Source organism: Stegodyphus dumicola, chromosome 12 (assembly GCF_044657685.1).
Source record: "Stegodyphus dumicola isolate Sdum_Otavi_A_Nest chromosome 12, ASM4465768v1".
Classification (NCBI taxonomy): Eukaryota; Metazoa; Arthropoda; class Arachnida; order Araneae; family Eresidae; genus Stegodyphus; species Stegodyphus dumicola.
The window spans coordinates 9,575,878-9,590,797 of NC_140779.1; the positions used below are offsets into that span (position 1 = coordinate 9,575,878).

Sequence of the window (14,920 nt, forward strand, 5' to 3'; positions counted from 1 at the left end):
TAGACATCAGAATTGATCGTTCGGTTGGGTGGTAAGAGTTAAATGTAGACAATTTCTTTGTAATCCCACCAAACAGATAACAAAACCTTCTTTTGATGAATATCAGCTTTTGATGTTGTTTGAGTTGGTTCACCTGGCCTGCTCCATGGTCTTTTCCGCTTGATATTGTTGTAAACAACCCATTTTTCATCACCAGTTATCAGTCGTTTTAAAAATGGATCAGTTTCATTACGTTTCTTTAGCAAATCGCACCTGTTAATGCGTTGCATTAAATACGTTTCTTTCAGTTCGTGAGGAACCCATGTATTGAGTTTTTGAACATAGCCAAGTTGTTTTAAGTGATTTTCAATGCATGTATGTGATACATGAAGCTTCTCTGCAATCTCACATGTTGTACTGTTGACGATCTGAATCGATTATTACTTTGATTAGGTTGTCATCAACTTCAACTGGACGACCTGAGCGTTTTTCATCTTTGAGTGAAACCAGAACGAAATGGCAAACCAGTTTTGACACTGCCAGTTCTTTTAAGGTTTCGTCACCATAAACAGCACATAACTTTTTATGAGCTTGCGATGCGTTTTCCCCTTTGCGGAAATAAAAAAGCAAAATATGACGAAAATGTTCCTTTTGATTTTCCATTTTTTAACGAACGCCAAACGAAAACTACGCAACTGATTAAAAAACTTTTTTTACTGATTGACAGCTGAATTGCCAACTATCAAATAATAAAATGTGTTTTACATTTGTACTACGTCTGCAACCGTAAAAATTCAACTGAAGCCATCTATGAGTGAAATCCGCAATTATTTAGTTGCCAACCCAATATTACAATAGCACTGTTTAACAACTTAAACGAAAATAATTATAATATAATGAATACAACACAATTGCAGTAATACACCATATAGTCTAACTATTGATTTAGCAAGATACATATATGCCGACTACTTCTTTTAAGAAATTTTCCATCTGGTAACCGTAAATTGACAACTCTTACCTTTCCGTCCTTGCCAGGAAATATCTCAGCAATTCTAGCACCCAGCCATTTAGTGGGGGAAGATTCTCATCTGTTATAAGTACAACAGTTCCAACTTCAGCATTATTTTTATCAAACTGCTACTTTGATCTTTGATGTAAATTACTAAGATAATCTTTTCGCCACAACTGCCAAATCTTTTTAACATAATTAGTTATTTTTCGCCACTTGGAAAGCCTGTTTTCAGGGATACCTGTTAAATTAGGCTCAGGTATAGAGGTGATTTTTCTGCCGATCAAAAAGTGTCCGGGGAACGAAACTCTAAAATCATTGGGATCGAAAGACATAGGAGAAAGAGGGTGTGAATTCAAAAACCCTTCGATTTGTATCACAATTGTTAAAAACTCCTCTATAGTTAAATTAGTATTTCCCATGACATGTTTCAAATGGTATTTGAATGACTTTACACCAGCCTCCCAAAGACCACCAAAATTGGAAGGGATGAACTTCCGGTCAACATCTTCAGAAGATAAATTTCCTGCAAGAAGTTCATCAGGAGAATTCACCATATTAAACAATCTCTTTAACTCTGCTGCCACACCTACAAATATCTTTGCGTTATCCGTAAAAATTTCTAGATTTGCCTCTTCGAGAAAAAAACCTTTTAAGACAAGAAATAAAAGTTTTGGTAGTTAGATCTGTTACGATTTCCAAATGAATTGCACGGGTTGCGAGGCAAACAAATACAGCAACATAAACTTTGTTAAATACACCCTTACGATGGTTTTGTATTTTGCAAGAAAGGGTCCACAAAAATCATTTCCTGTATCATTAAATACAAAATTTTCATTAACACGCTCAGATAGCAGATTTCCCATTAACTGAGAAGAAGTAGAAGAATTTGCCTTAAACCAAACAATGCACTGATGGCAAATTTTTCTGCAAATATTTCTCCCATTTATGAGCCAGTATTTTTCTCTCACATAACATAAAGTTTGTGGTCCCACATGAAAGCATTTTTTGTGAAAATACAATAGAATTAATTCTGGTAAATGGTTTTCTGGTCAGCATTTTCACCCATCCCTCCCCCCAGAAGAGGAGAATGAGAATTTAAATGTGTATAACCAGAATTGGTACAGTGAAGAAACTAATAACACCAATTTTAGAAGTGACATGTTGTTAATGGACTAGAGAGACTAGGCTAGTCCACTAACATTTTATGTATTACCCCTTTAAGTATATTTTTACCTGACACTCAGTAGCATTAAAAGGAACATCATTTTACCTCATTTGAAATCATGCGTCATTCAAGTTTAATCAGATTTTGTGGAAAGGGGAGAAGCTCGGGTCTCTATAACTCTGTGCGAAGAAGAACATTTAGCTGGATTTCACATGTTCTCCTAACTGCCTTAGCTGTGCTATTATCTGCTAGCAATAGGTCATAAGAAATTTTAATTTTCTCATGATTTTTATGAGCAAAATTAATTTATATATTTTAGTTCATCTTTCTGAAAGCATTCTTATGATACATGAAATAATGCAAAGTAGAATACATTGATAAAATAATTCCTAGTTTATTTTATGGAAAGGGAAGCAATATGAAAAGTTAGTTCTACACAAGAAGTCATTACGGAGCATGCACAAATAAGCTCTGATGTCGTTTTATTACAACATACTCAATATCTGTTTGTATCTCAGTGGCCTCAATTTTTGTCTATCATGCTTTTTTGTGTTATACCTATTACTCGAAAGGGAAATATTATGTAATTTTAAAATGATTAATAATATGCAAAGTAATCTGTTTTGGTGTCCGTTTGCTCTTTTTATGATCACATTGAAAAAATTATTTATTTATGGTAAGATTATTGAAACTTTCCCTCTTTATCCAATTGTCATAAATTCATTAGAGCCTTTTAACACATATTGTACTCATTAGTCTTCATATTCCAAATACTGAAATCCTGTTGGGCACTTCTGAAAGTGACCAGTATCTCTATGAACTTAAACAAATTAAAGCACTGAATTTTACATCTTTAAGACAACCCCACCACTGGTTTGTGTGCGATTGTTTTAGACATGCTTATAAATTTTCTTCATATCTAAAACCATTACATTGCATTCTAGCTTAAAACCTTTTCTATCACAATCCAAAACTCCATACATACAGTGCAGATGCTAAATTGAAAAATGAAAATCAGTGACTTGTAAACTATTGAAGTTGCTTTGATACTTACATATTATTCTGTTGAAATTTTAAATCTAATGTTACATCAAGCTAAAAACAGTTCATAATTCATGCTGAAAAAAAAAAAGGAGGAAAATTGCAGCAATAGCAGTTAATTATATCCTTGTTCATAACATTAACTGCTATAGCTGTAATTTTCCTTGTAAATATGATAGGTGGCTTATCAAGAATTAATCAGTCTTAGATCAAATGAAAGCACAGATATTATGAATGTGTTTCCATGTCATAATTATCCAAAATTAGCGCTAAATCATGGTGCTTGGCGAAAGTTTCATGGTCAATGAGATATACTGCAAGTACCATTTCTTTCATAAACTCCCCTCAGAAAATGGTGTACATTTTAATTTTCGTAATATATTTTCTTACTTTGAATGATTCAGTAGTTATTGCACATAATTCCAACATGGCTTTATATATATATATATATATATTAAGTCTTAATTGAGGCTTGAAATTCCTAATTTCATTACTTCTCAAGGTCACTATTTATGGATAATCTTAAGTTGCATTTGCATGTTGAAATCATCTCTTGTCACTGTGATCGACCTAAAATCACTCTGTGATTGATGACTTGTTGGTCATTCTTGCTATATTTTATACATAAATTACAGATTAATTATAATATGCTAATTTCAGTACAGTTTCCACTTGCAGCTGGATGTTTACAAATTTATGTTGATTTTAGCTATTTAATTTTGCATTTTTATTGCATAATAAATAAGATTTTGTTTATATTTACTGATTATTGTATTATTAGTTTAAATGTTGCAACTGAAAGGATGTAAAGATGAAATTATGTTGTGTGTGTATTCCTAAATGTATAATGTTTCAAATCACTAGTTTATTACATATTAACACAAATCATCTTATGTGCTAAAATCTACAGAAGTAACTGTAATATATTGTGTTAGTATTGGGTTTTTCGCAAAGTAGGGTATGAACATAGAAGTTCTGTGGTTTACTATCTATCCTGTCTCTGTTGCTTCATTTCTACTAGAAGATACTAGTTCAAAAGTCTCAAAAATGTGTTTTGTAGGAACTTCCAAAATATTGCCAAATGGGCCAGAAATCACCAACTTTATGACAAAAATTTGTCACTAAGGCCAAATTAGCTTTAACAACCTATATGTCAGTTCATCTTAAACTTTTGCACTTCCAACGTGTATTTAATTAAATTTGCTAAATTTTAAGGCAGTTGAATTCATACTAAAAAATAAGTAAATGCAGAGTAATGATTACATAAAATGCACAATATTTAGTACATAATAAATATGCAATCTAAATACAATACAAATACCCAATACAGAATAAAAACATAAAAATATCGGAGATAAAAATAAACAAATACTCAATAATACAAAATGCTTCATTAAAAGTGAGTGTTTGAGAAATAGATTTCTTGGCATGTTTTTAATTTTTAGCATACAACGAATTCAAGTCCCCCTTCCCAGATTTAAATCTTTACCTTCAAATTAGCTGTTTGTCCTTTGTATTCAAATTTTTAATGCCAAATATTTTTAATAATATTGTCTACAAGTTATAGATGATAAAATGTGACATTTATTAAGACTGATGTTCCATCAAATGCATAATAAATTATGACTAATAATTCAAGACATGTTTCCCATTTGATGAAAAGAAAAGATAGCTTCTTGTAAGACTTTCTAGCAGAAACTGGTCTGTGTTCAGATCAGACATGGGAAGACCCATATTTCATCAAATGGGTTGGAATAAGATTCATTATCACTTTTATTTTATGTATACAGTCCTAGTTGCTGCTTTGGAATTTCTTCAAATGTTAACCATAATGAGGCATACATTTCCTTTTTGACATTTATTTGCCTTCATATTGCATCCAAGAGCTATTTTTCAAGAATTTATTTGGGAGAAACTAAAGAAATCAATAAATAAAGATTTTTAAATATTAAATATTTTTTAATAAAAATCATAGAGATTTATTTGAGATCGTGTTTTGAAATCTGTTCTGTTATCCTGCAGATTTACTTTGAAATAGCATTGATGTATCACTAAGAGAATTATTAAGATCAAGTTATAAAAATCTGAATATTATACTTGTCTTATTTTTTATGTATGTATGTACACCTTGCACCAAAAAGAAAGGGGGGACAGTTCTCTGTCTCCTGTTCTGCTGGACCAATTGACGTCATGTCTTGAAAGTGCAGCTTAGGATATATATTAGATTTGTATATAGCATTGTTCTAACATAGGTATTCTGACAAAATTGGACTTTTTCTGCAAAGATGTACCTATTTTTTTCCATATTTTGATTCCATGACTCAAATAATGCAAAAATGCCAAGTTATCTAAAATCATACGAGAAGTTTTTAAAAAATTAGGTCTCAAAATTCTAGCTGCTCAATGTTAATTGAATTTGGTGTATATTTATTAATATTTCTTTTTTTTTTTTCCCCTAACTTACTTGATTCCTTCCTTCACAATTCAAAATGTAGATTAAATAAAAAAAAAAAAAAAAAAAAAAAAAACTCACTGATATTTTGTAGTTTAATTTGTATTTTTTAGTAATTTTCATAAATTTTTCAGAGAAAATTTCAATTGTAACCTACAAAATGTTTGTTATCACCTTAAAATAGGTGTATTTCTAGGCGCACCTGTAAAAAATGTAGACTTTTTATTTAAAATTTTCCACTATACACATGAATTTATATATTGGTGCATTTTAAAATTTGGCATATTTATTATAAACAATAACACCCAATGTGATTTATGCACTTTGTTAAAATTATTTGAAGCAATAAATGATGCTTTTTTTTTTTTCCTATTCATGCACACTGAATCGTAAAAGAAAATGCGCCAAGTAAAATTATTCTCGGCACAAACTGAAAAAAAGTGAACCAAGATAAAATTTTAAATATCTCTGCAAGTTCCTCACCAAATTTTACAAAATTTAATATTTAAGCATAATTTGAGTTGTAGAATCGAAATACAGAAACAAAATCGGTATGTCATTTCAGAAAAAGTCATTTTTTGTAAAAATACCTGTGTTAAAACAATGCTATACAGGGTGTTTGTGCTCCGGGAAAACCCCGGAATTCCGGGGATTTTGAACTTCGATACCCGTAAATTCCGGGGATCGTCATTCAAAAGGAAGTAGGAATAATAATGAATTATTTATTTTGATCTGGGTAATTTTGTTTGCTTTGAAAGCAGAAAACGCAACGTTAGTGTGTGTGGTGAAAACTTTTCCTTTCTTTCTCCAAAGGCAGTGATAATGCGTGAAAAGGGGGAAAAAAACTTCTTTTTTGTTCTTTCCTTATTGCGAGTTATGACTCATTCCCCCGGTTCTCAGACATTCTCTTCTGGATTCTTTTCGGCTAGTAGGCGCGGCAGAAAAATAAAGGGAGAGACTTCGTTCGACCAGATGTGCGATCACGTGACTCTGGGTTCAAAGGTCTTATCTCTCATGGCGTGGCACCAATAAGTAGAGAAGGGAGATTTTTCGCCGTATTAGCCAGGGATAAATAGAAGGGCTGGGTCATTTCTTTGTTCGACTCCTCGCCGACGCGAGCCTCATGGAGGGGATGAATTGGAAGTAATCTGATGTGTCTGTGTTGCACCTGCTCTGATTTCGCGCGTTTAAAACTGTACTTTCATTCACTTGCGAAACTATTTTCTGGAGGTCGCATATCCCAAATTAATTTTAATCATACATATTTGTTTTCTAATAATGCAAATATTTAATAATTTGTATATATATAGATATAGTTTTAGTCAGCTTTCCTTTTAAATTCTATATTTAAAGTATCCTTTATGTAATATGGCTTCTAGTGCTGTAGCAACGTGCCGTAACGCTTATAGAAATACGAAAGGAAGAGATATTGTATTTCATGCTTTCCCAAAGGACAATTTGCTTTTGACGAAAGAATGGATACATGAATGTCGAAGACAGGATTCTATTAATGTGAAAAACGCAAGAATTTATGGCGAACATTTTCTGTGCAGTGATTATGAAGATGACATAAGAAATCGCTTGCTTGGATTGCCGCAAAAGAAACTGTTGAAATGCAATACTGTGCCGAAAGTAAATTTATCGTGTGCAATAAACGAAACAACACCAAGAAATCGGAGACATTTGAAAAGAAAAGTAATGCAGAGTGGTTTTGAAAAACTACATGAATTAATACCAAAGAAAATTTATTTTGAAGCTGAGAACGAAATTGAAGCTGACAATAATAAATCAAATGTCAATGATTTTGAAATAAAATTCACAAGTGACAATGCCCTAAGTGAAAATATCCCTGAATGCCCTAAGTGTAAAGATAAACAAGAATGTATTGATAATTTAAAGAACAAAATAATATCCTTAGAAAATTGTAATAAAATATTGAAAAATAGAGAAAAGAAAAATTTTAGAATGTTTGCTCAGCGACAAAGAAGGTGGATGACATCTATAAAGAAATTTGTATCGGAAATTTAGAAATTAAAATCCCAAACAGCGAAATTTAGGAAAAAATAGCACGGATCGGAGAATTAGGAAAAACGGTCTAAAGCATATTTTTACAAAGACGCAGATTAATGCATTGCTAGAAGAGAAGGAAAAAATCAGGTGGACTAGTGAAGATATTTCACGTTGCATTGTCATAAGAGCTCTGTCATCTATAAGGAACGTTTTTGGTAAGAAAAAATTGGGAATTCCTTTACCTAGCACTAACATATTAAGGAGATGGTGCGCTAAATTTTCATGTAGTTCAAGAATTCAGAGTGATGTTCTTCCTATAATGAAGGAACGATGCGAATATTTAAACTCTGTAGGAAAAATATGCGTTCTCGGTTTCGACGAAATGCATATATATTCTAAATTTAGCTATGACTCTAAACTGGACCAAATTCTCGGTCCTTTATCAAAAAGTGCAATTTGGTTTAATCAGAGGTCTCATTTCGCAGTGGAAACAACCAATATTTTTTTATTTTAACACTCGAATGAAAAAGACATATTTAATCATCTGGGCCCACCAGCGGCTGGGCAGAAAAGTCGCTGAACACTGGTTGTTCGGTCCGAGGTTCAAATCCCGCGAACGGGCTGGCTGCATGGGCGTTTTCGTGGTTTTTCCCATATGTAACGTGTATACGAGCCAGTTTCCCTTAGAAAGTCATCCACGAGGGCATCCCTTCCCTTAGGCAAATAGCCCTCGAGGCTTTGCCATAATCACACACGTAAACACAATCATCTAGAGTAGAAGGGAAAGCAATAGTGTCTGATTTAGGATGATCTAGTACTTTGTGGAAAGAGTTACAGATTTCGATTAATAGTTCTCAGTTTCCAAATACAGTATTGCAAACGAAAAAAAATATGGGTTTTTGCAGATTTAGCGCACTGCTTCAAATTACTGAGAAACCGCTTTTTCTTATGGCTTCCACTTTTTCCTATGGAACCTTCTCCTATATCTTGGGAATTAGAATTGAATTCCGCCAGACAATTTTCGACCGGTGAAAAAGAAGCATTAACATATGTTGCAGGTTATATTGCCTACTGTGTGCGAAACAAAGACCCATCATTGGGAACAATATCTAAAAATAGTGCTGATGAACCAATATTTTAATTCAGAATGGATTAAATTATTCATTCTTAATTAAAATATTGGACTTATTAATAGATTGGAGGTTTGACTACACCTTCCCATTCATAGATGAATACAGTTTACGAGTTCGAAAATATATTTTGTGCAGTTCATGGTACAGTTTACTATAAAGGGAAGCATGTAATTGGCTCTTTAATTAATAAACTGGAGAAACATTATCCTGAAGTTAACAGAGAAGCAATTCGCTTATTTTGCAGAGGTAGTTGCATTGTGACTGTACAAGAAAGCATATATAATATGTTTTGATTTGAAGTATTTATAGATGACATTTTAGAAGTTAATAGCGTAAAGCATATTTCAAATGAGAACTAATTTTGTTAAGTTATTGTTAAAGTTATTTTTATTGTATCCTGTGTTATTATTGATTCGATGTTGTGCTAGCTTAGCATTCTAGATAAAATATAATAATATAAAATTAAAGTAATTGACATAAGAAGACCTGCCTCCTTAACCCCCACTTTTGAAAAATTAAATAATTTTTTTTTTAGGTACTGTGAGTAAAGTTGTTTTGTCTAAATTAAAATAACAATCTTACATACATTTATTTAAATGTAATATTGATGTAAGCCTAAGTTACAAAATTATTAAAAAATATATATGTTATTATATTGAATCGGGAAATATACCAATGTAAAATTTACAATTAGGCTGAAACTCAGATTAGCAGAAATTTTGAAAACTATGCCAATTTAAGGTTGCTTTTTGATTAATTTTAAAAAACTGTTATTATAGTTATCTTAGAAGCAGTAGTAGAGTTCTTTTAATTAAATCTCATAAAGAAATGATTAGAAATAAACAGGCATTTAAAAACAATCCCTGCAAATTAAAAAAAAGGAACTTTATGTTAAGAGTAGCGTATTTTATTTGTTATTTTAAAATTTGTTAAATTAAATTTTTTAATGTTCAGTGTAAAACGCATACTACAGTAACATTGTCTCTTCTAAATGATAACTGTCTTTCACACACAGCTCATTTTAAACGCTGATTCTTCAAATTTAAAACACTAATTTCTATGTTGTCAATTGCATCTCCGCGTTCAGTGTCATTATGGCTACGTCATCACTCCCCGCTGCCTGTTTCAGGGGAAAAAGCTCTATGAGCTAGCCCTTCTCTTTTAAGTCCTGGTATTAGCTATTTGTCATTGATCGCTTCTCGACTTTTTTTTCTCCGCTGTGTAAAATTTTCGTTTCATTTATGGATGCACATGTAAATTTTTCGTTTCGTTTATTGAAATATTTTTTATTTATGTACGCAAGAGAATTTCACTATGAAATTTCTCAATATAAATAGTGATATTATACAATTAGAAGAAGGTGTCTGGAATGCATTTAGGTGGAATTGGATTGAACGGAGAGATGGTAACGGGGATACCATCGGCACATGGTGCAAGAAAATAAATGTTGCTGGACAAGCATATTGTGTTTTTTGTAACTCACTGCTGAAGTATGGTGGGGAAGGATTCAAGGCTTTCACAAATCATTCTAAAACTGTGACGCACATAAAATATTCAAAGTGCATTAGACATTCAATGACTTTAAGTAATTATGCTAATTCAAAAAATACTGATGACTTACTGGAAACTGATGCTCGGCCATTGGATATAGTGACAAGAAAAGCACGCCCAATAACTTCGGTTTATCGCCGAGAATTCTCTTTCTTTCAATGTAGCTCCCAATTTAATTGAAATCTGCAAACAGTTGAGCCGCGATCAGACGGCACTAAACTCGTTGGAAATGTCCAGGACTACTGCATTGTTATAAGATGAAATATGGGCTCGCAAAAACTATTAAGGAAAATATCATTAAAACTTTAAAGGAGACTCCATTTTTCTCTAAATTTGGATGAAAGTACTAGCAATGCTCAAGAAAGTATATTGGCAATATTGGTGCAGTTTTATGACAACAATCAAAATGAAGTTGTAGTTCATCATTTTGCATCTCTAAAGATGGAATCTTGCAATTCAGAAGCTGTTTTTAAAGCAGTTGTAAATACTGTTGAAGATAATAATATTCCATGGGCAAACTTAATTAGTGTATTAATGGACTCATGTAACACCATGCATGGAAAAAAAAGGGTGTTGAAACCAGACTACGATCAAACAAAGCACCTCACTTATTAGATATTGATGGTGACACATGTCACACAGCTAAAAGCTGTGCAAAAAAATTTGCTTCTTGTTTTGAAAGATACTTAGAAGGTTTGTTTGATGACGTCTATTTTGATATGAAAAGCTGCAGTAAAAGAGAAAATTTTTTCAAAATCTGTGAATCCCTTTCCATTAAAAAACTTAAGCCCTTGAAGAGACCAGACCCTAGGTAGGTGTACATTTTATGTGTTTTAGAAAGAATCTGTGGGATGCTCTTATTGCATTTTATTTTCACTACTTGGATAAAACTGATAAAGGGGATTATTTTTCTTATGTTGAAACTGTATACAATAAAAGAAATATTTCTGCAGCTCAGAAAAAAATTGTTGAAGGGGTGTATTCTTGCTTGCATTCCCAACAACTCACAAAGGATGCTTTAGCTCGGAAAAAAAGAATTCTAAATGGGTTATTTGTTATGCAAAACAAAACTTTATTGCATATGGCATTATATTCAGCAGTATTACCAGAGTTCAACACATATATTAAATTATTTGAAACAAAAAAAAAAAAAAAAAAACCAATGCTTCATTTAATATATTCCAGTATTTATAAATTGATGGCAAATTTTTTCTCTTTTTTTATGAAGCCAGAAAATATAGAGTGCACATCTTATAATGATTTATTAAAGGTTGATGTCACAAATCCAGAATTCCATCTACCTAGCAAAGTAATATTTACTGGTGCAGAAGCTTCCACTCTCCTGAAGAAATTATCAAAAAATCATCCAATAGCAAAAGAATTCCAAATTTCTCTGATGAAAGCTTATACTAATACGGCACAGCATATGAAACAGAAATTACTCCTTAAAAATTCATATCTAATTAGTTTTACAGCATTAGATCCAGAGCTAAGAGGTAAAACCAGTACAATATTAGCTTTTGAAAAATTATCATCTTTTATGTCCCATATTTTTAGTGATAATGAAAAGTCAAAAGTAGAAGCTGAAATAAGGTTATACCAGAGTGATATTGATATCACCAAAGAAATGCTCTACACATCTGATGAAAGTGGAAATCAAGTCAAGTGTACAATTGATAAATATTGGTCTAAAGTTTTTAATTTAAAAGATGATTTCACAAATGATTATAAGTATCCTACATTGGCTAAATTGGTCAAAGCCTGCCTTAGCTGCTTCCATGGCCCATTAGTGGAAAGTGCATTCAACTTAATGGATACACTTGTCACTGACTATAGAACCTCTCTTAAGATTGATTCCCTAGATGCAGTGCAGACTATTAAATATGATTTAATGGCTTCTAAAGAAACCTCATGTGAAAAATATGGCTCAAAAAATCCAATGACTGATCCAATTCACAAAGATCTCTTACTGAATATGAACAGAAGTTGGAAAACATATCAAGAGGACTTAAAAACATGTATTTCAGATGAGTCACCTATAAAAGTCTCTGAAAAACCTTCTACATTAGCAGAAAAGCAAACTGCTTCTACCTCTGCATGTGCAGTTCTCGAGGAAATTTCTTCAACTGTAAATGAGGAAAATAAAAGTCAACCTTCCTGCAATTATGAAGTTCACAAAAGAAAGACAAGCCCACAAACATCAGAAAATAAAAAAAGCAGCAGAAATTAGATAATTTTTTTTAAAGAATTATTTCAGGTAATTTAAAATATTTACATAAAATGTAGTAGTTTATATGTTTGAAAATTTATGGTTATTAATTTTGCAAAAAAAGTAATTCATTGAACTTTTATAATTAGGTCATTCAATACTTCATAATTGTAATTTTTCATTTCTCTCCCCCCCCTTTCTCGAAACTCCAAAATGTCGGTAGTAAGTCCGTAAAAGTTTCAGGGGATTTTTTGGGGTCCTACAAACACCCCTGGCTATATATAAATCTAATGTATATCCTAAGTTGCACTTTTGGAACTTGTACTGTATATGCTCCAAGAAGCAAGAATTTCATGGCATTTTATTATGAGTTGTATTTATATCTTACTTGTTGGATATTTCCATCTTATAGTAATATAGGAGTTAGTTAATGTTTATCAAAAAATAACTTAAATGCAATTTAGGGTTAGGAAAAATTCTTTTAGAATACTTCGAAGTTGAGGAATATTTTGATTGAATATATATATTCAATATGTAAACTTTACAGAACATAAATTATACTATATATAGTATAATTTATGTTCTGTAAAGTTTTCCAAAGCTCATTCTTTTATCTTTCTTTCACTCATATAAACAAGTACTCTTATAAAATTTAAAATTTTTGAATTGCTGTGCAAATCTTTTATATAGAATAAAAGACCTTTAAAATAAGTTAAATGTAACTACAAAACGAATTAATTCTAAAGGTAGCATTTTTATTTTCATTATTATATTTGATAAAGAGTGTAACTATGCATGAAAACGTAATTGTTTAAAGAATTTCAGCAGTTTCTAATTTTGGGAATTGTTATTTGAAAGCATTTTGTGCTTGAAGAGACCGTTGAAGGAATTGAGAAGTAAGAATGGCGAATAAAAAAGATTATTATTGATTGTAGTTTTCTTCATCATTCATTGTTATGCTTGTGTATAATTTAACTATGCATAATGGTCTTATATGATTTTATAAAGAATTTTAATATAAATTTGAAATTAACAAAATGAGTAAAAGTATTCACATAAGTAAACAGTAAATAAAACTAAATCCATTACTGTGATTTTTTCATTATATATATTACATTTTATACATTTTATTTATTACATTATATTACTGCAGAAAAATTGCATGGAATATTATAAAGAAATCAATGTATATTTTAATTAATTTTTTAAAGTTATGCATTTTTTTTAACTAAGTGAAGCTGTTTCATGAAAATGGTACTATATTGTTCATGTTTTATATATATGTACGTATATGTATATACTTAATATTTAAGCTTTATAACTTATTGACAAACTATGCATTATTTTTCAGGAAAACTGAAGAATGTAATATTGATATCTCTGAAACTACTGAAACTGAAAAACACATACTTCCAAAGCAAACCAAAGAAAGAAAAAAGCAGCATGTTTCTGATCCCATCAAACATCAAGTACCAGATTGGTAATAAAAATGTAGTGTTTTTATAAAAATAATTCATTAAAAGTGTATTTTGTATTTAAATTAATACATAGTTAGTCTGTAGTTTACTTGATTGCAATTATAATTTCTTTATTCTTTTAGTATTTTATAAATGCTTTATGTAAGATGCATAAATGAGCCTTCTCATTACCTGGCAACCTCTGTTCTGCAAGTTGGCCACTAATTTGTTTCCCGTGTTCTTGCTGGGGAGTAGTCTTATTTTCCATGCCTTTGGGGTGTTCTGTAGTTTCTTCATGGCATTCACCACCACATTTCCAGCACTTTATGGGAGGTTCTTGTCACTCCTACTCTGTATCAAGGCATTGACTTGTCTGGTTTGGATGAGCAGCATTTGATGATAGTCTGATGAAACTTATTTTATCAATAGAAACAATTCAGAGTTTGGAAACTTTCTGCAGAAATAATTATACAGGTGTTCACAGTATCATGGAGTACAAGCAGTGGGTACACTTCAGAACTACTAAGAACATTAAACATAATGCAATGTGAAGCACATCTAAAAGGCGAAGCTTTCAATACTCTCAAAACTAACAGCTCACAACAACTGAGAGCAGATGCTCTCTCTCTGGTCTTATACAGGTTTCACCCTGCTATCGAGATATTTCTAGTACTTGTCAAAATTACTGGAAGTTACTGCTTAGTACATATGTGCTCAAAATTACTGCTTAGTACATATGTGGGCCAAATTACTGCTTAGTACATATGTGGGCCAAATTACGATTACAGCTACACAGAACATCAATTACGGTTATTCAGTTACTATGCCTAGTGTGGTGATTCAGGGACTGAAACCAAATATCACCAAATGATTCCCAAGTTTGGCGACTTTTGCTATATCTTGCAAAA

The 14,920-nt window shown here is 31.6% G+C and overlaps 1 protein-coding gene across 6 annotated transcripts in view; it reads left to right on the plus strand.

Annotated features, from left to right (window-relative positions):
• The window catches only part of LOC118186083 (nuclear exosome regulator NRDE2), a 66,448-nt gene that overhangs the window by 21,274 nt on the left and 30,254 nt on the right, over positions 1–14,920 (plus strand). For all 6 annotated transcript variants that reach the window (XM_035356092.2, XM_085827468.1, XM_035356088.2 and 3 more), the window contains exon 4: positions 13,907–14,035. In XM_035356092.2, the coding sequence (XP_035211983.2) occupies positions 13,907–14,035 (129 nt within the window). The remainder of the gene's footprint in view (positions 1–13,906; positions 14,036–14,920) is intronic.